The sequence below is a fragment of the Pristis pectinata genome, chromosome 28 (genome assembly GCF_009764475.1).
Source record: "Pristis pectinata isolate sPriPec2 chromosome 28, sPriPec2.1.pri, whole genome shotgun sequence".
NCBI lineage: Eukaryota > Metazoa > Chordata > Chondrichthyes > Rhinopristiformes > Pristidae > Pristis > Pristis pectinata.
Window position 1 is genome coordinate 26,674,109 of NC_067432.1, and position 19,877 is coordinate 26,693,985.

Sequence of the window (19,877 nt, forward strand, 5' to 3'; positions counted from 1 at the left end):
AGAAGAATGCTGGAAAATTGCTGGGGAACATCTCAAAAGTAAGAAGACAAATTGCCTTTCCAAGGTAAACCCTTCCCAGAGCTAATGGTTCTATAAACAAAATATTTACCCTCTTTACAGTGAGGAATGTCAAATATAACTTTGCAAGAGACTACGAGGAATTACATGCCTCACTTTATTTAAAGAGATATATTTAAACCTATTATCTCCACAGTAACTAATTTAACCAAGTTCTATTTCATGGGATTGCTGGATTCCCTGTGGGTTTTCACAAAGCAATCATTTGAAACCTAATCAGACTATTAAGTGTCTTGGTTTTACCTTCAACCCCCAACTGTGTTTGAGACTTAATTTGTACACCCATTTTCACGCCCATAACATTTCATGCATGCCTTTGGATTTGCCTTTTCCAAACTATTTCTACTTGAGCTCATCCAAGATTCTAATGCCCATGTCATATCCTTCTCTAAATATTGTTTACATGGGCTCCTAGCAAAGCTCAGACACAAGAAATTCTGCAGATGCTGGAATCTGGAGCAATACACAAAAAGTGCTGGAGGAACTCAGCAGGTCAGGCAGCATCTATGGAGGGAAATAAACAGTCGACATTTCAAACTGAGACCCTTCATCAGGACGTTTTACAAGCCAACGTTTTAAAAATTCACCCTTATTTACTAAACCTTTGTTGGTTTCCCCCACTCATCTCCAGCTGTATAACCCGTCGAAATGCCCTCTCCTAATTTTTTTCCACTATTAATAGCTGTGACCTTTGATGCCTAGTCTCTATGCTCTGAACCCTTGTCTTTCTATCTCTCCATCTGCTTTTAAGGCACTCTTTAAAACTCTTTGAATTTTTGGTCAGCTGCCTGACTTTTACCTCATATGGCACAGGGTCAATTTTTATTTGATACTGATACTGCAAGGCACTTTGGGATGTTTTTACAATGTTAAATACACCATGTAAATGGAAGTTGGTATATCTGCAAAATTAGGTTCTCATCAAAATTAGATGAATTTCCTATGAAAATGGATGTCACTAACAAAATTTTACTTCTGCACTGAATACACTTGCTGCACTCAAAGATGTGGAGATCTTGGTGCTGGATTCACCATGGGTATCCGGATAACTGAGCAGCTTTCTACAGGGCTGGAAGAAAGATGGAGACTGAACCAACTCTGTAACCAAAATTGTAGTCAAGAGCCAAAATGGTGAAACAATACAGAGCACAAAAGCAGGCCCTTCAGGCCATGTCTGTGCCGATATTAAGTACCCATTGGTATTGGTTTATTATTGTCACTTGTACTGAGGTACAGTGAAAAACTTGTCCTACAAACCGATCGTACAGGTTGATTCATTACACAGTGCAGTTACATTGGGTTAGTGCAGAGTGCATTGATGTAGTACAGGTAAAAGAACATTATTAGTAATAGTTAGTGACATAGAGTTTAAATTTAAAAGTGTAGAACGATTATAGTAAGGGTAATGAGTAGAGCTGTAGAGAGCAGCTTGCAATGACTCGCCACGCTCTGGCGCCATCTCACTTCATCCAGCAATTGGCAGCTAGCTGGCAACGCCTGGGCAATTCAGGTGCCACAAGAAATTCTGCAGATGCTGGAATCTGGAGCAATGTATTTTTTGTGTATTGGACAATTCAGATGCTTGTCTGGATGCTTCTTAAATATCGTAAGAGTCTCTGCCTCCACCCTCTTTGGCACCATACTTGCACACTGTCAATGTAGCAAGAGGGTGACCATACAAAACTTGTTGGCCTGTCCCCCTGAACGGTGCAAGACCTTGCAGAAGCCAAATGTGCTCGGCACTGGAAGGGAATATGACTGGGGGCTGGAATCAAAAGGTGGCAGCTGCACGTGTCCCTTCTAACCTGCAGATGCACCGTTTAATGTAGCATCTAATTACACTAAAATATCCATATTTTGAAACAAAATGTTGCTACTGACGCGAATAAACCGTTCTGCACCTTGGCTGGCGGTTGGCCTGCGGTTACGCGAGTTGCACTCACGTTCACGTTGCCGGGGGTGGGTGGTAGCGTTGAATGGCATCTGCTCGGGGGCAGGGCTGTGCGTACCCGGCTCCGGCTCTGGCTCCGGCTCCACCTCCATCCCGCTCCCTCTCCGCATTCCCAATGGTGTGACGCGCTCACTGGCAATCCTATTGGCTGAAGCGCCAAGCCGCATTTCTCCATTTATGGACTGATTGGCACTCACTCAGACAACCATTCAAAACCATTCTGTGGCCGCGAAGCCCTCGGAGTTACCCGGAGCTGTAGCACTGATTCAGCAGAGACCTTGACATCAAACATACTGTTCCCGCTCCCTTCTCCCTATCGGAACCATGGACCCATCCCCTGCCTACAGATGCTTTCGGCGCAGGTTTCAGCTGTAGATGGGGTTCCGCACTCTCTCCCAGACGCGGGATCGCCGGTAAAGAAGCGCACAGTATCTGGTACCGCCCCGAACAGGATAAATTCTCCCTGGATATAAATACAAGAAAACAACATGGTAAGTTTTATAAGACAACCACTGGTGTCAGTAGTCTATAGGAGTGCTTGGGTAAGCATTCCCCAGTTGTTCTGGATCCACTGCTGTGGAACAGAGGCACGGAGTGCAGTTCCCAGTCTCCAGAGCCCGGGATGTAGTTCCGTAGGACACAAAGGGTGCAGCAAACCTGGGTGAAGGCTGCGCCGCAGTCCAGCGCTGCGCTCCGCACTGACTCGCTTGGAGGTGGCCGCGCTGGGAGCGGCAAGAGCGCCCCCTGGACAGTCCGAGGTCTCCGCTGATCCCGGCGAGCCCGGTACCGAGTGGTCCGGCTGTGGGACACAAGTGTGCAGACTGTGCAGGGCTCTCGTCCCCGCAATACTTCGCGGAATTGGAGACTAGGTCGCGCCCTAGTAACTTTAACAGATGTGCCTCCATTCAAATAATGTAAAGCAAAACAAAAAAAGAATTGAACTGGTTCCGATATTGTGGTGGTGGAGGCAAATTCATTGGGGCTTGGATGGGCACATGAATGAGAGAAAAATAGAGGGGTATGGGCATTCTGTAGGTAGGCGGGATTAGCTATGAGGACACAACATTGTGGGCTGAAGGGCCTCTTCTGTGCTGCACTGTTCTAGGTTCATTTGATCTCAGTGTTCTCTCCACTGTTTAGCGATGCCTGTGTTATCGGATGATGAGGGTTTCTAGTGTGAGGCATCGTTGTATTACTAACCCGGCATTTCCCTTAATTTAGTACATTTTTGTTTACATTAGTATCTGTTTTGGGGCAAAACAGATTGAGATGTTAAAGGATTAGTGGAATTATTTGTAATGTAGACCATACACTGGAAAAAAAATGAAGATATATAGGAACAGAAAATGTTGGAACTACTCAACTTCCCGAAGATGTGCGGGTTGCGAGGTTAATTGGGCACCGCAAATTGCCCCTTGTGTGTAGGTAGAGTGGTAGTGTGTAGGTAGAGTGGTAGAATGTAGGGGGGTCATTCTGTCAGTGGGTGCTTGATGGTCGGCACGGGCTTGGTGGGCCGAAGGGTCTCTGTCCCGGCTGGTTCACTAGGTCGGGGCAACATCTGTCAAGCAGAACGCACGGAGAGAGGGAGACAACGGCGATGAAAGGGCCTCGACCTGAAATATTAACCTGCGTCTCTCTCCGGCGTTCTGCTTGACCTGTTGAGCATTTTAGGGTTTCATTCTGATTTCCAGCATCTGCAGTTTGGCTTTTCTGTTTGACGATATTTTGCTATCGAACGCGATGTCCAGTAAATAGAATTATTGCAATTCACATCGGTCAACAAAGTTTCAGTAATTATTGCGTTAGTTAGACCATGCGTACGCAGCCTGTCTGTCGTAAAGAATATTATATCGATAACATTCCAGGTCATTAGCGAATGATCGAATTGTTCCCGATCGGTAAGGTTTAGTTGAGAGCAACAATTAAGTATCACTGAACTGAGAATATAAATTTACCTAGGTTTGTTTTTTTTAAAAAAAGACAAGTCGAATGATTTGTTGATGAAGCAATATGTATACTAGGTTTTCGTGGAATTTGGTTTTGACTGTGTAGTTTAAGCCCTCGTCGACATGATCATATGTTAAACAGTAAGCCCGGCCCCACTGGTCATTGTTTCTGCTTGGCTTTCACTGTTGACTTTGTGGTTGTCACGTGAGGGAGCAGCTAAACAATACACTGATGTTGACTGTTTCTGACAAACACCCATCTGTGGATTGTCTATCTGTCGAGAAACAACAGTCATCATTGCATATGTGTAACTGGTGCATATTAGAAATAAATGCAGTATTTTAGTTAAGATGGTACACGGTGATTAATCAATATATTATTTACACATTTTTAAAAAACCTTAAATTATTTTTGTATCCCATCCAGTTCCAGTAAGTTTCTTTTTTATAATGTTACAGCAGTGTTAATAGGAAAAGTAAACTAATTCATAGGAAAAGTAAACAAGAACATAAGAATTAGGAACAAGAGTAGTCATCTCATCCTTCAAGCTCCCCCCTCCCCCATTCATCGAGACCATGGCTGAACAACTCCTTCATCTCCTTTCCTGCACTATCCCCCATGTCCCTTGATTCCCCTAATGTCCCAACCTTGCTTTGAATGAGCTCATTGATTGAGCTTCCACCTCTCTCCTTGGTGGGGAGCTCCAAAGATTCGCCATTCTCTGCTGAAGAGTTTACTCCTCATTTAAGTCTTACATGGCGTACCCAGGCCCTGAGATTGTGACTCCAGATTCTTGTTTCCCTTGGGTGAGAGGTCATCTTCCCTGCATCCATCCTGTTGAACCCCCTAAGAATTTTGTAAGTTTCACTTCTTATTTTATTGATCTCCAGAGAATACTGGTTTAGACTATTCAATCTATCCTCATAAGGCAAACCTGCCACCCCGGGAAGTAGTCTAGTGAATTTTCACCACACTTCCTCTATAGCAAATATATCCTTTTCTAGCTGAGGAGACCATTCCAGGTTCAGTTTCACCAAAACCCACTCAAACTGCAATAAGATATCTTTACTCTTATACTTAAATCTTCTTGCAATAAAGGTCAATATACAATTTGCCTTTCTAATTCCTTGCTGCACCTGCATGTTAGATCTCAGTGACATGTGTACAAGGGTATCTAGGTCTCTTTGAATGCCAGCATTTCCCAATCTGTCACCATTTTAAAAAAACACTAATTTTCTGCTTGGTGCACCAAAGTGGATGACCTCCAGGGTTTATACATTATATTTCATTTGCCATATTCTTGCCCACTTGTTCAGCTTGTTTATATTCCCTTGAATCCTCTTTAAGGAGATAATGTGATGCAGTTCTCATCTCGTGTACACTGTGTTCCAAACTTCTGACTTACAGGGCATTGCTTGTATCTTTTGGGAAGGCTAGGTAGGCACATAGGACTTGCTGATAAAATGAAAGGAGGCACATGTGGAGCATAAATTCAAGCATTCATCAGTGTCTATGCTGCAAATTTCACGTAATTCTTGTGTAGAACTAAATCGGCTCATTTCTTTGAGATGCTTTTCCATTTCCTACTGAACTGTTCAATGTTAGTTGTTAGTAGTTACAATAAAATTATTTAAGTTGCAAATTTAATCTAGTTCTGATAGGCTGTCTCCGTGCGCTGAGATCCAAAAGTTCTGGTTTGATATACAAGAGCACCAGCCAACAGTTAACTGTAAAATATCACTTGTGTACACGTTAGCTGAACTTAAAATGGAAGCCTGTGCACTTGTTGTTTCTGTAAGTGTGCCAGTATATGTGGCGTCATGGTTTGCTACAGCAGCAAATTGTTCAACGGTGTTTTAGGTGGAAGGCAAATGAAAATGATGATGGAATAGTTAAGTGCTCAACCATGATGTGCCATTGAACAGCTGAGCATGAATGTGCAACTGTACCTCCAGACATCGTTGGTTCCTGATACTAACAATGCATCCAAATGGACAGCATTTGTAAAACATCTTGGGGAGAGAGAGGAAAAAATTGCCTGCAGCAGAGTGCCAAAAGTTCTAAATCATTCAGATAGACAACCACATCTTTCAAGAACTAGAAATAGTCACCTGCCCATTGGCTGTTCCAGGGACTTGTTTTTAGTGTAGAGAAAACCTTTTAGTTGTACCTGCTACTTAAAAACAAAGATGTTTCCTCATAAGCTCGATAAATTTAGTCAGCGAATGGCTAAGACTTGCAGGTCAGCGAGGTCTTAGTTGTTTTACCCAGTCAGTGCTATGTTGATCTAGGTTACATGCTGGACACAGGGCAGTTGGGTGGTTCTTGCTCTTGACTGGCATGGAGTGACTGATGCTGGAAGTCCAACTGTATGGACATTCAGTAAGGATAGGATTAGCTGTGGTTGATACAACACCTGATGCTACGTTTACTCCTGTGTTTGCAGACCTTGCTGTTATTCGCTGCCAAGACTTGTAACTGAATAAGAATATTTTGGTGAGGTGCTGTAGGGCACCCAGTAGCTGTGGAATTATACTCTGCAAAGAATGGATGCCTTCAGTGAAGATGGCAGAAATTGTTTAATCAAAACAAAATACTCAAATTCTTCAGTCTTCATTTTTTTTAAAGTGAAATAAATCTGTATTCTTGAGATCTGATCCAGACAATTCAGAAGGTTTATTTTAAATTGATGGTAATGAAAGTCAAATCTTTATCACATTCAACCTGTTCAAGTTTAAAATCAATTTTGTGCAGAAAGTTAACTGTTATGGCTGTTATCATTTATTAGCCAAGACTGTTTAAGGAACAGCACCTGATTTCGAGGGGCTTTTTCTTTGCCTTCTAGAACTCTTTATTTTATTCCATGGAATGTAATGAGTTTCTGGATGCTTTCATAAGCTGTAAACTACTTTGCCCTCACAAACCAGCTCAGATTAAAAGTGAAATAATAAATACATAACCTCCAACTTTGCTACTTCAGTTTAAATGGTTTTAAATGGTTTAGATCAAAAAGTGCTGAACTTGGCTAGGTTTAGAAAACAGATTTAAAGATTTACATATTAGGGCTCACTGATGTCAAAGATAAATTCACATAAAGGTTTCCACATTCCCCCATGTAAGCAAAGAACTTGTATTATATTCCTGAAATAGTGAAGTAGAGACACATTACAATAGTGTCAATGGTTATTCTTCTAAATGAAGTAATAATAGTATATGAAGCATTTTGGAACATTCCTTAGAGATACAAAAGGAAGCTCACTCCTTTAATTCTTTCCTGTACAGTTTTTACTTGCTTTCATCAGTCTTTCTCATTAAAGAAAATTAATATTTGCATTGTAGTGCTTTGTCTTTTAGCTGTTACAGATGCCATTGAAAACAGCCATTCTTCACCAACAAGATCCCCAAAATAGTTCTGAAGCGAATGACCCGTCAATATTTTTGATCCCTTTTTGGATGAAGGGGACAAAGTAGCCTAAACACAAGGAAAGATCTCTGCATTTCTTCAATTAGTGGGTTGGGATTTTGTAAATCTACTTACAATAGCTAAAAGAGTATAACATCTAACTGAAAGGAACCAGACTTTAGCAATGTAGCATCGACCCAGTACTATACCCAAGCATTATCCTGGATATTTAGCTGAAACACTATGTACTCGGAGCCTTCTGACCCATTGAGAAAAGAACTCCCAGCAAGGCTAAGATGATAGAAAATGAACTTCAATTCAGATTAAGACCCATGTTTCTCTTTCTTTCTGTATTAGACACCAACATTGAAAATGTTGCCAAATTAGTGTCCTTGTTGCTGTCCAAAAAACCAGACAGTAGAATCAGTCAGACTCATTCCCCACTTGTAAAGCAGTAGTTTAGTATAACAGCATCTGTTTCGCATTAGGAACAGACCTTCCCAAGATGCATGCACAGTGGTCTCACAGTGGAAGACTGGTTGTCTTCTGCATTATTTGCTTTAGGCTGGGCCTGATAATAACAGTTGATGTTGCAGACTATGTTTCATCAGCAAGAACAGAAGAGCAATTGGCTTCTCATGAACTATTTCTCCTCTACTTATTCCAGTTTCCTTTGGTGCTCTAATCATTTTGGTTGTTTATAGGAGTGTGGTCTGCACTGCATACAGACTATGAACAGAAATAACTTTTACACATTACGGCTTTACTTTATTGGCAGTGTGTGCTTGAGGATGGTTGAATAGGCTGGATTCAACACCTTATGCTATCTGTGAGGATGGTGGATCCTTATATCCCGAGGGAATCAATGAATATATGGTTAGTGCAGGTAAGTAACCCTGTGCCAGATCTGCCATGATTATGTTGAATGGCAGAGCAGGGATGAGCAGCTGGATGGTCCTCTATTTTCATACTTTATGTTCGAAGTATGACTAAGCCAATGAATGCCACAATTTGACACAGTCATTTACTCATTCAGTAAAGCAGAGCACTGATCTACGTAAGTCTTATTTATGTGCAGTTACTGGCAGGGTACATCAGAAGTTAGAATTGCTCAGCCTAGCTTGGCTCCTGCCCCAGATTAAACCGGGCTGTACAATTTCTTCAATGGTACCACTTTGTATATTTTTACTGAACTGTAAAAACCATAATTCACAAAAGATTCTTTTTCCTTGTGTAATGTTTTAATAGTGTTTGTAGGCACTATTAGAGTTTATTTGTAAAATACACACTCAACACATGGCACCATTTGTGTGATACTATACGCAGAAACCATCTGTTGATTCCATTTTTAAAGAAAGTTAATGAATTTTGCAGAGATCAGTTTGAGTAGCACGTTTCCTTGACTCCTCTTGGCATCATGCATCACCTGTTCATCCATAGCAAACCTTATTGCAGGAGAGAATTTTAACAAAAGAGAGAAAGAGAAACTTGCATTTATATCTTTTATTCCATATCCCTTTCAGGACATCCCATGAAGTAAGTTCTGAAATGTAGTCACTGTTGTAATGAAGTAAACACTAACCTGGCGGTGGCTCTACTCCGTTAGTTTTAAGAGACTCGGTCTGTCACTGAAGACGCTTACAAATTTCTATAGATGAATGGTGGAGAGCACTCTGACTGGTTGCATCACCGCCTGGTATGGAGGCTCCGATACACAGGATCACAACAGGATGCAAAGGGTTGTAGACTCAGCCAGCTCCATCACAGGCACAACCCTCCCCACCATTGAGGACGTCTTCAAGAGGCGGTGCCTCAAGAAGGCGGCATCCATCACTAAGGACCCTCAGCATCTGGGACATGCCCTCGTCTCGTTACTACCATCGGGGAGGAGGTACAGGAGCCTGACGACCCACACTCAATGCTTCAGAAACAGTTTCATCCCCTCTGCCATCAGATTTCTGAACGGTCCATGGACCCATGAACACTACCTCATTATTCCTTTCTTTGCATTCATTTATTTATTGTAATTTATAGTAATTTTATCTTTGCACTGTACTGCTGCCACAAAACAATACGTTTCACATCATGGAAGTCAGTGATAATAAATCTGATTCTGATTCAGCAACCATCCACAAAAAGCAACATGACAATGATCAGATAAACTGTTGTGGACATGTTGTTTCAGGGCTACAAGTTGACCAGGATATTGGAGCTAACAACTATCAATCTTCCTCCAAGTAGCACTGTGGGATCTTCATACCCATGTGGCAGAGCAAATGTTTTAACATTTAATGATGACAGCATCATCAGTGATGCAGCACTCCCTCAAAACTGATTGGAGGGTCAGCTTAGATTTTTATGCTCAAGATTCTGGAGTGAGGCTTGAACCTGTGATAAATCTGATCCTGGTTCATTTGACTTCAAGGTGAAAGTAATGTCAACTGCCACAAATGGATAGAGTCCCACTCAGCTCTGTTGTTGCAACAGGCATCCCCCATTAAAATAATTAATGCACAGGCATCTTCTACTCCTTGGAAGTGAAGGGGAATCAAATGTTTCTCGACCACAAGGAACTACCTCCGAAGGGAAATGGGACAAGGCAGGTTTTGGGTTAGCATCAAGAGAGTAGACACTTTGGATTTGTTCCATACAATTTATGGAGTTGCTTTCACGTCACGGGATGGTTTTATGGTACTTCATTTGGGAAAATAAAGTGCAGAGCAAAAGAGGCAGTCTTGGTATGACTAAGTTTTGGTCACTAGCCTGTGGTGATCTTAGCTAAGGTGCCAATGGAGTGGCAGAGCTGTTCCTCTGTACCCACCAGTTGAAGTTGGAGAGTAGGACAGTATCAGCCATGAAAGAAAACATAAGAGGGGGTTAAGCTCAACTCTGATGCCTGCTGACACATGCTGTTCAGATAAAATTAGAAATGTGTTCTCTATTACTATTGGCATCTATAACCCATTGACTTTTAGACTGGAGGAAAGAAAATTAATTAGAAATAATGGATAACATCACTATGACGTAAGAATAACGACATGTAGGGATAAAACAATAAATTCACTATTGCCTCTTTCTCATAGTTTGGAGAGCTTTCCACCAAGTTCTACCAGGTAAGTGATTTATTGGATGCTGCTTAGTAGTGTAAAAGGATCACTAGTTAGTATCCTGATCTTATTTTGAAGGTGAGAATGGTGCAAATTGTTAATATGTTCTTTAGCAGAAATTGCATTAGTTTTTATCAAAAACCCACCAGTAACACACGTACATGTATAACGACTTTAGGAAACAATGGTCATTAATGCTAAGAAAATGTTCATCAGATATACAGAGACACAAGAGACTGCAGATGCTGAAAATCTGGAGCAATGCACAAAGGAGCTGGAGAAACTCAGCGGGTCAGGCAGCGTCTATGGAGGGAAATGGACAGTCGACACTTCATCAAGACATATCTCCATTTCCCTCCATAGATGCTCCCTGAGCTGCTGAGTTCCTCCAGCTCCTTTGTGTGTTGCTTTCGTCAAATATGTATTCATGGAAGTCTTGGGACTAATGCCTATTCATCAGTTTTCAGATGTCATGTTCATCAATGTTTAGAATTGAGATTTGAAGCACAGCAGTATTTTTTTTTCTCTCTGGCCCCAGCTTTTAGAGAGAAATCTACAGAATGTTCCCTTCACCAACAACCTCTGGTGGACCACTGATCCATGTATTGTACCTGAGCAGAAACATAGAAAATAGGAAGAGTAGCAGGGCTATTCAACCCTTCGAGTCTGCTCTGCCACTCAACATGATCATGGCTGATCATCCAAATTCTGTACCCTGTTTGACGTTTCTCCCCATATCCCTTAATCCCCCGGCCCTAAGAACTATATCCAACTCCTCCTTGAATATATTTTATGATTTGAACAGCTTCCTATGGGAGAGAATTCCACAAGTTCACCATGCTCTGGGAGAAAACAAAATCTCCTCGCCCTAGTCTTAAATGGCTTAGCCTTTATCTCTATATTGTGAGCCCTGGTCCTAGACTGTCTGGCCATTAAGAACATGTTTCCTCTTTTTGTGGTTTTAAACAGGCTGGATGGGGTTGGGGTATGGTCATGTTACAGGGTTTGCTTATCATCAGCTGTTAACTAGTGAGGTGTTCATTCCTAAACTAACTGAAGTGGAAACAGAGCAAGACTTCCCTTTAGTCAGACACAAGGCCAGACACTGATTTGCAGAGTTGCTGTTGTGTCGATACTAAATGACACTGTTTCACTAACGCTATGCTTCATAATGAAATTAATCTCTTAAAATGTTTGTTCCTGGCATCTAAGCACGGCAGTTAATTCTCATTAGCCAGGAATTGCATGAGCAACACTATGGGATGTCAGTTAGCATTGTTGCTCAGATTTGTGATCTTTTTTAAATGTACAGGAACATTTTAATACAATATGGTCAATTCATCTTGCTTCCAACAAAAGAGAATCTAGAATATAGAAGCCAATATTAATGCTACCCAAACAATTGTGATGGGCCAGTTGGAAAGAGGGGAATTTCACGGCAGTAAGTTTTACAGAGTAGAAAATTTTTCCCCGTCTCTTACCCACCCCACAACACTGGGCATGATTGTCTCACTTCATGGGCATGATCCATGGAAATGTGAAATCTTCAAATGGAAACACCTCTTGTATTCTATGCGTGTGGCTGAGCATATTGTCTTGTATGATTCTGACGACTATATCATCATTATAATTATAGTTTTAATATTATTGTCTGTTCTCCTTGATTAGCCTTGAAGTTAAGGGGTTCCTTTCAGTGAGACCTTGACAGGCAATCGATATCAAAGTCAAAGTTGAGTTTATTGTCATATGCACAAGTACATGTATGCACAGGTACAATGAAAAGCTTACTTGCAGCAGCATCATAGGCACATAGCATTGTATAAGCAGCATTCAGAAGAAAAACATAATTTAAAACATAAAGTAAACACAATTTTTACAAGAAAGATTTACAAGAAAGAACACAATTAGAACAAAAAAAAAGTGCATTTTAGTGAAAGTGGTCATAGTGTTACTGAACTGTAGTGATTAGGGTTGTGCTAGTTGGTTCAAGAACAGAATGGTTGAAGGGAAGTAGCTGTTCTTGAACCTGGTGGTGTGGGACTTCAGGCTTCTGTACCTCCTGCCCGATGGTAGCTGCGAAAAGGAGGTACAGGAGCTGATATGCTGCACTTTTGGATACTGCGTTATGCTTGCCTGCCTCCTTAGAGGGAACATCTTGGAACTTTTTGAAGATGATCAGAGGGCTTTTCCACACCACCATTCCACTCCCCCCTTCCCCCATTCCCCCTTCCCACACCCTTCTGATCTGACCACTGTTTATTTCTCAACCAATGAAGCAGAAACTGATAAGTGGTCATTATCACATTGCCATTTGCGGGACCTTGCTACATATAAAATAGTTTAGGCGTTTACTATTTTACCACAGTACCGATACTTGAAAAATTACCTTGTGTTAAGTGTTTTGGGTTGTGCTAATATCGTGAAAGATGTCATAAAATGATTCCATTTGATTATCCTAAGCATGTATTCAATGTATAGATTTTGCATTCATATTACAGTAATTTCAGTTATGATTTAGAAATTTTGGAATGCAAAATAATCACAGATTCTGGGTAAGTGATGCAACATATATGAGAGAAGGAAATTATTTCATTATGTCACCATTGGGGAATTTTTAAAAACAATTTTTGGGCCTTTTTTTAGATTGTATGTTTTAAGGCAAAAAGGTGCAGAGTAAAAAGAATGCTTTATGTTATAATGGTGCTCAACAAACATCATTCATGATGTTGATGCCTTGACAGTGTTAGTATCTAATGTGCCTTGGTTAATTGCCCCTTGACTCAACAGTTTGTGGGTTTGAGTCCCACTCCAGAAACTTGAAAGCAGGATTCCCGACTGACACTCTGGGGTAATATTGAGGAAGTGCCACATTGTTGGAAATGCCGTTTATCAGATGAGGTTAAACATTGACCTCATCAACTCTCATGGCAACATAAACATTCACATGACGCTAATCTGAATAAGAGCTGGGGAAATATTCCTGGTCTTCTGGCCAATGTTTATCTGTAAATGAATATCACGTAAAAGAGATTTTTTTGGTCATTAATAATGTAACCTTTATGGGGAGTTTGCCATTTTTAAGGTTTTTATCCCACAGATCTAGGCCTGGTCTGAAAGGTGAGATGGAAACAGAAAATGCTGGAAATATTTAGCAGGTCAGGCAGCAACTGTGGAAAAAGAAGCAGAGTTAGCATTTCAGGTCGAAGATCCTTTATTTCAGGTACAGTTGCAACCTCTTCATTTACTCTGAAAGATGAGGATTTAGTTTTTTTACTTAATACATTTCATAGCATGAAAATTAAATCTTAATCACTACTTTTATAACAGAAGGCTTAATGAATTTCATGACATATTGCAAAGTGCACATTTATGTCTGTCTGCTTAATCTCCACCAGATTGTACCTTTTGAGTGGGTTAAGGTTGTTGTTCATGCTGCAAATGATTAACCACTCCATGTAAATTATAATTAAGATGCCTCTTCCTAGAAATTATCTCCCTGATTTAGTAACAGCTTTGCTGAGATAATTGCAAATGCATTTTTTGTGGCCAGGTAAATGATGCTACAATCACCAGTGAAAATACTGGAGAGGCCATCGGAGAGAACTACTGGTGATTATTTGTCTGAAGCCTGTAGCAAAATGTTTTCAAAATAGAAAACTAAATTGCTCAAAGAAATGTGAAGGAAGATGAAGGAGCTTTTAGTATTAAGGTTCTGGCATTCCAGTATAATACCGTTATGCAACATTGTCGGAGGATGCAGTCTTTTTAGTGAGAAGCAAGTAAGAGCTATGAGGCTGTTGAAAGACATAACGAAGTAAATTGGACCTTTACTCCTCTTATCCCAAGGTAGAATTCTTGAAAAACCTAATAGTGGTTACCTTGAGCAACTGCACAGGTCACTGCCTTGATATTATTGTATAAATGTAACCTTCTGCAAACCCTGTACACCCTCAAAGTGTTTCACATCCAGTTAATTACTTTTGAAGTGTAGTCACTGGCTACCGTATTTGCCTGAACAACAATCTATGTACAGCAAAGCACACCATGAAGTAATAAGATAAAAGACCAGTTAACGTGTCTTGGTGGTAGATGGGTAAATATTGGTCTGGGATACTGGGAACCATCCTCTTCCTTTAGCTTGAGTGCAGTTTTGGGATCTTTTCCTTGGCTGACCAGGTAGTGTAACAGCTTATTGTTTTAATACAAGTGAATATACATTCAGAGGAAACAAGCCCAAGTGAAAATATACAGAGGAAGTAAGTCCCTTGTTCAATTCCTAGTCGGTACTGAGTTAATCTCAAACACGCCAGTGAAATACTTGCTGCATTTGTCTAAAGTCCTTGGGTTATAGTCAGAAACTTCAGCCAATGTTGCCACTTTGTGTAGTTAGCCAGTGATTCTCTTCATTGTAACGAATGCACTTGTGGGTATTGAATGGAGGCAAGGTAAGCACCAACGATTGCTATTCCTTAACCCTGCCTGCGATCAAAATGGCTGACCTCCACTAACGTTTCTGGAGAATAATTTCCATTGAACAGAGTCTAAGAGTGCTGACAGTGATCATTGACAAGAAGTCATCATAATCAGGAGATAAATAAAGCAAATCAAAATAATGGGAATAAATAGGTAACATGAGGCAAACCTGTGAGTTAGTGTGGAAACCTGTGAATTAATGTCCCTGCCCAATCCCTTAAGGCACAATGGTAAAAGAAAGTTCTGGAGGATTGTTTGTTTTCACTTCACGTTGAGCTAAATAACTTGAGTTGCCTTGTTATTTTAATAAAGCATGTGAATGAGGTCACTGAGTTCTGGATATTGGTGACTTCGCAGTATGAGTAACTGTTTCTGGAAAATGTCATTTCAGCCATTTCTTTGCTGGTTACTTGGGGGAGGGATTTGGGATAAATTTACACCATCAGCTATACTTGGCCTTGGTGCACTTCGCCTAACATTGTGACAGTTCTGACATTGTTTACTGCAGCATATTTTCCATAAATCCATTACTAGGGGCTATTAGTGCTGCCTTTGTGTCCAACTGAATACATATTGGGTAAACTTGAATAATAAACATTTCAGATTTAACACTATAATATTTTCCAAAGAGTCACTGGATTACAATCATGATCAGGACATTTTGGCTGATTATACTGCGACGTGACTTGTGGAATGAGGTTAATTGCTACACCCAGTTACACTCAGTGTTGACTAGGAATTGAACTTTGCCCCTTCTACTCTGTGTGGCTCCATGTGGTATTTTACCCACTACATCACTAGGAGAGCTGCTGTACATCGTTAAGAAGTGATGTTCTTGAAACAGTTAAGGTCCAAGTTTCTTTCCCCTCAGTCGGAATTTTCAGTGTTTGAAAATTCTGTTCCTAACCCTTTTCATCATTTTCTTGGGTTTCTTATTTACATATTATAACGCAGAAGGAGGCCATTTGGCCCATCTGGTCCATGCTGCCTCCCAACCGATCAATCCCTTTAGTGTTCTTATTTCCCCACCATACAATTTATTCTCTATCACATGCCCATCTAATTTCCTTTCATTCTTTTCACTACTTATCTGCACTAAAGGCTAATCTGCTGCAGTAATTGATTAACCTATGAGCTCATATTTGGGATTAAATATATTTACAGTTTATTGATCTTAAAGATATAAGATGTTTACAAAGTAATGTCACAAAAACATGGGGAGTTACAGTTTGTTTGGCTTGGTCAAGTGGTCAGACCTTGCATGAAAAAAATAACCAGCCAAAGAAAACCATGATTTAAAAACTATCCAATTGATCCATTTGGGGACATTGTAAACTGCTCAAATGTAACACTGGCAGCAAAATCTTCCCTTTGGGCACTGTTGGGTAGAGCACTCTGGGTGTAAATGCTCAAGCAACTGGAGGAGTGTATGTAAAATGTAGGTACAAAGATCTTATTATTGTGTACCAATTTGAAACTGGCAACATGACTCAAGTCTGTGCATTATTTGCAAGCAAGAGCAGTATCTGCAATAGAGAAGCTACCAATGGTGGCTCATTTGGAGGCACAGTTGCCTCTGTGTTTGAAGGTTCCATGCTCAGTGCCATTTCCAACACTTGAGAACATACATCTACCCTGGAGTGCTCCAGAGTGCCACCTCTGACCTTTCCAGTGAATGTAAATTACCCCATGCTGTTATTTTCCTGAAAATTTATTGTCTGTCTCCTGGCCAATGGTTATTGCTCAGTCAGCATTACAAAAGTAAGAGTATCTGGTCATTACTATTAACTGTGTTGGATCTTGCTGTGAACCATTTTGGCTCCTGTTTTTCCTGCATCACTATAATGGCTGTAAAATACTTGACTGGCATGGCGCAGGGACTGTGGGAGCAGTGCTCCCTCTCATTGCTGGACAAGCATCAGGTCATCAGATGTGCGATGCTCTCGGTGTTAGTGTTTGTGGCACAGATGTGGCCCATACCCTGCTCCTGCACCATGCCAGGCACCTGAGCCTTCTTCCATTTCATCTGAATGCATCGCGTGCATTTGGTCATAATGTGCAAGTATCTGAAGAACAGGTGGAAGAACGTACCTAACGTGGCGCTTATCCCGATCACCTTTGTGTGTGGCTGCAACAAGCTGTGCTTAGAACTGAAGTACACAAACACCAAGTGTCACCACATGCTGGGGTTCTACCTGTCCCCTGCGTTGTGAAGGATGGGCCTGTCCTCATTGCCACGTGATGTTCCATTCAGTTGGACGGTGCCTTCTGACAAAAGTTTCTGCAGAAAAACACCTTTAACCACACGTCCATGAGGCAGTGGTCAGCGCAGAACGTCCTGCAGGCCCTGCGAGAGAAAGACACAATGGACTCCACGGGGTGGTTTCCAAGCAGACTGTTAAAGTCATTTGGTGGAATGCCTTGTCGCCATCTTCAGATCCTTCCCACCCAACTGGAGTCTCACCTCTGCCACATGCTGCCTTCATCATTGCTGCATTGAGTATCAAGAGCACAATAGGAGCAGGAGTAAGCTACCTGGCCCCTCAAGCCTGCCCTGCCGTTCAATGGCAGATCTATGCTGGCCTCAACTCCTCCTGTGTGCCAGATCCCCATAGCCCTCAGTTCCTTGATTGCTTCAGAAATATCTACCTCCACTCTAAATACTTCTAATGATTCAGCCTCCACAATTCTCTGGGGCAGAGAATCCCAGAGATTTTGTGAGAAGAAATTTCTACATACCTCAGACTGGCCCCTTACCTTGAAACCACATTCCCTTGGTTCAAGACCCATCCACTGGTGAAAATATCTTGGCGTCTACCCTGTCATGACCCATTAGGATCTTGTATCTTTCACTCTTCATTCTTCTAATCTGCAAAGATACAACCCAACCTCTTGAGCTTCTCTTGATAGAACATACCTCTTACCCCAGGAGTCGGCCTGGTGAATCGTCTTTGGAGTGCCTCCATTGCTACTGTATCCTTTCATAGGTAAGGGGAGCAGATGATCTTCCACTTCCACATGGATTCTGTGTTTGCCAACAAGGTCTGGAAAAGGATGCAAGGGTTGCCCCAAGCAGCTGTGGAACAAAGGACTTGGTGATCTCCAGGCTGTTCTCCGGCGCAGATCAACCACTGCTAGAAGATCATTATCTCAGTGAAAGATGCACCTTGCTCTTCCGCTGCAAGCAGATGTTTGCAAGTGAACGCTGCTAACTGGCACATTGCAAGGTGCAGGAGTACGTGCTGAAGCACACACTGAAGCTTGGTGCAGCCATTACAGAGGCTCTGTGGGGAAGGACCACAGTCTAGGGTACTGCTGCCTATGGACACAGAAGAGCTGGGCCCTATGTTACAGTCTCCTAGGTGCTCCATTGTTTAAGGAGGAAAAGTGAATGGCATTGACCTGTTGTAACTGTTGGTATGATGAAAGTAGAGCAAGATGTGTACTGATTGTATATATTATGAATAAAGTCTATTTTTGAAATTAAAAAATGACTATAATGTGCCTTGAGATCATCTGAGGCCATAAGTCTGTCTTTCTTTCCCAGACAGTGATGAATGTGTGAAGGAGATTAGCAGTGTTGACAGAAGTTCAAAAGATCTTCATGTTTTTATCACATAACTGGAGGAGCAGCATTTGGATTTGCAGGTCACCTAGGACTTGTGGTGTGGGCTTCAGTTAATTGGTACTTCCTCCAAATAGGTTGAGCTGATTACTTGGCTCCAGGTAATACGCAGTATTGATGTGGAAATAAGACTTTTCAGGACAAGACTGAATAAGCACAGCCTTGTACAACATATAACCAATTTGCACATGCAGCAATACCAAGAAATGCCTGACTTTCTTGCTTACTATTATCCAGAAGATCATTTTACAAATCATGTTTGTAATAAGTAGCCATTTAAACTAGTGAGCAAACCTATTTTGAATGCACACTTCTGCTGTGTTTTGTTATACTCCAGTGTTCTTTGCTGTCTGGAGGAGGTTTTGACTTAGACTTAGTTCAAATAAATTGTGATAAATCTTAGTGTAAACTGGCTATGTGTTCTACCAGATGAAACAGTCTCATTCATTCTGCGAAGTCCTTTGTGGCCAATTTAACTCTGTGTATCTCCTTCTGGAAACGTACAGAGTTCTTTGGACAGGTATTCAAGATCCAAATGCTATAAGAATTAAGAAAATGACAATGGAAACTTATAACCAAGTAGAAAAATTTAGGATCATAGTTTGGTTCTTGGGTGTTTAAAGCAACAGGAACTTCGGCTTTCTGAATGGAGCTTTGGCTACAGCAAGCAACCAAATAAGGAACTGATTACATTGGTTTAAATAAAAAAAGTGCTAGTCATTTCCCTATGAGTGAAACAAACCTGTCTTTCATTCCAGGGCTGTATGTCCAGCATTGCAAACACACTCATCTTTGCACATCTGCTTTGCTAGACCTTCTGAGGAACCACATGGCTAATTTTTATCGGAGAGCAAAGAATTTCAAAGGGAGAACAGAACCACAATGTTTTGTCTAAAGCTGCGGAATAGAATCTCTTATTTCCAGCAGTTAGGAACATCCGACTCCGAGTAGGATTGCTTATTCAGAGGGTAGCTTGCAAAAACAAAGTTAAGAAATATAATAAATATCACATGGATCGCTCAGAAACAGATACTATTTTTTAAGGTTCTTTACAAGTTCTGGGGAACATTGGTCCAGTGAGCCACTTGGCACTCACCACACACCTGTCCAGTTAATCTGCACACACTATTCGCAAGCTTCCAGTGTCAAGAATGGAAACCATATATAAAATGTGTTAAATGATCAACAGCAATCCCTCCTCCTCCCCAAACTGATCCATCTTCAGAGAAAACTCAGAAAGGACTTTTATTTACACAATTAACTTAAAGTGACAGTATAATGAAAGATAATGTT

The 19,877-nt window shown here is 41.2% G+C and overlaps 1 protein-coding gene across 2 annotated transcripts in view; it reads left to right on the forward strand.

Annotated features, from left to right (window-relative positions):
* Positions 1-2,074: 2,074 nt before the first annotated feature.
* The window catches only part of myo1ea (myosin IEa), a 122,076-nt gene continuing 104,273 nt past the window's right edge, over positions 2,075-19,877 (forward strand). The window contains exons 1-2 of one of the 2 annotated variants that reach the window (XM_052040347.1): positions 2,075-2,520; positions 8,158-8,265. In XM_052040347.1, the coding sequence (XP_051896307.1) occupies positions 8,200-8,265 (66 nt within the window). In that variant the 5' untranslated portion in view covers positions 2,075-2,520; positions 8,158-8,199. The remainder of the gene's footprint in view (positions 2,521-8,157; positions 8,266-19,877) is intronic. The other variant, XM_052040348.1, reaches the window with a different exon arrangement.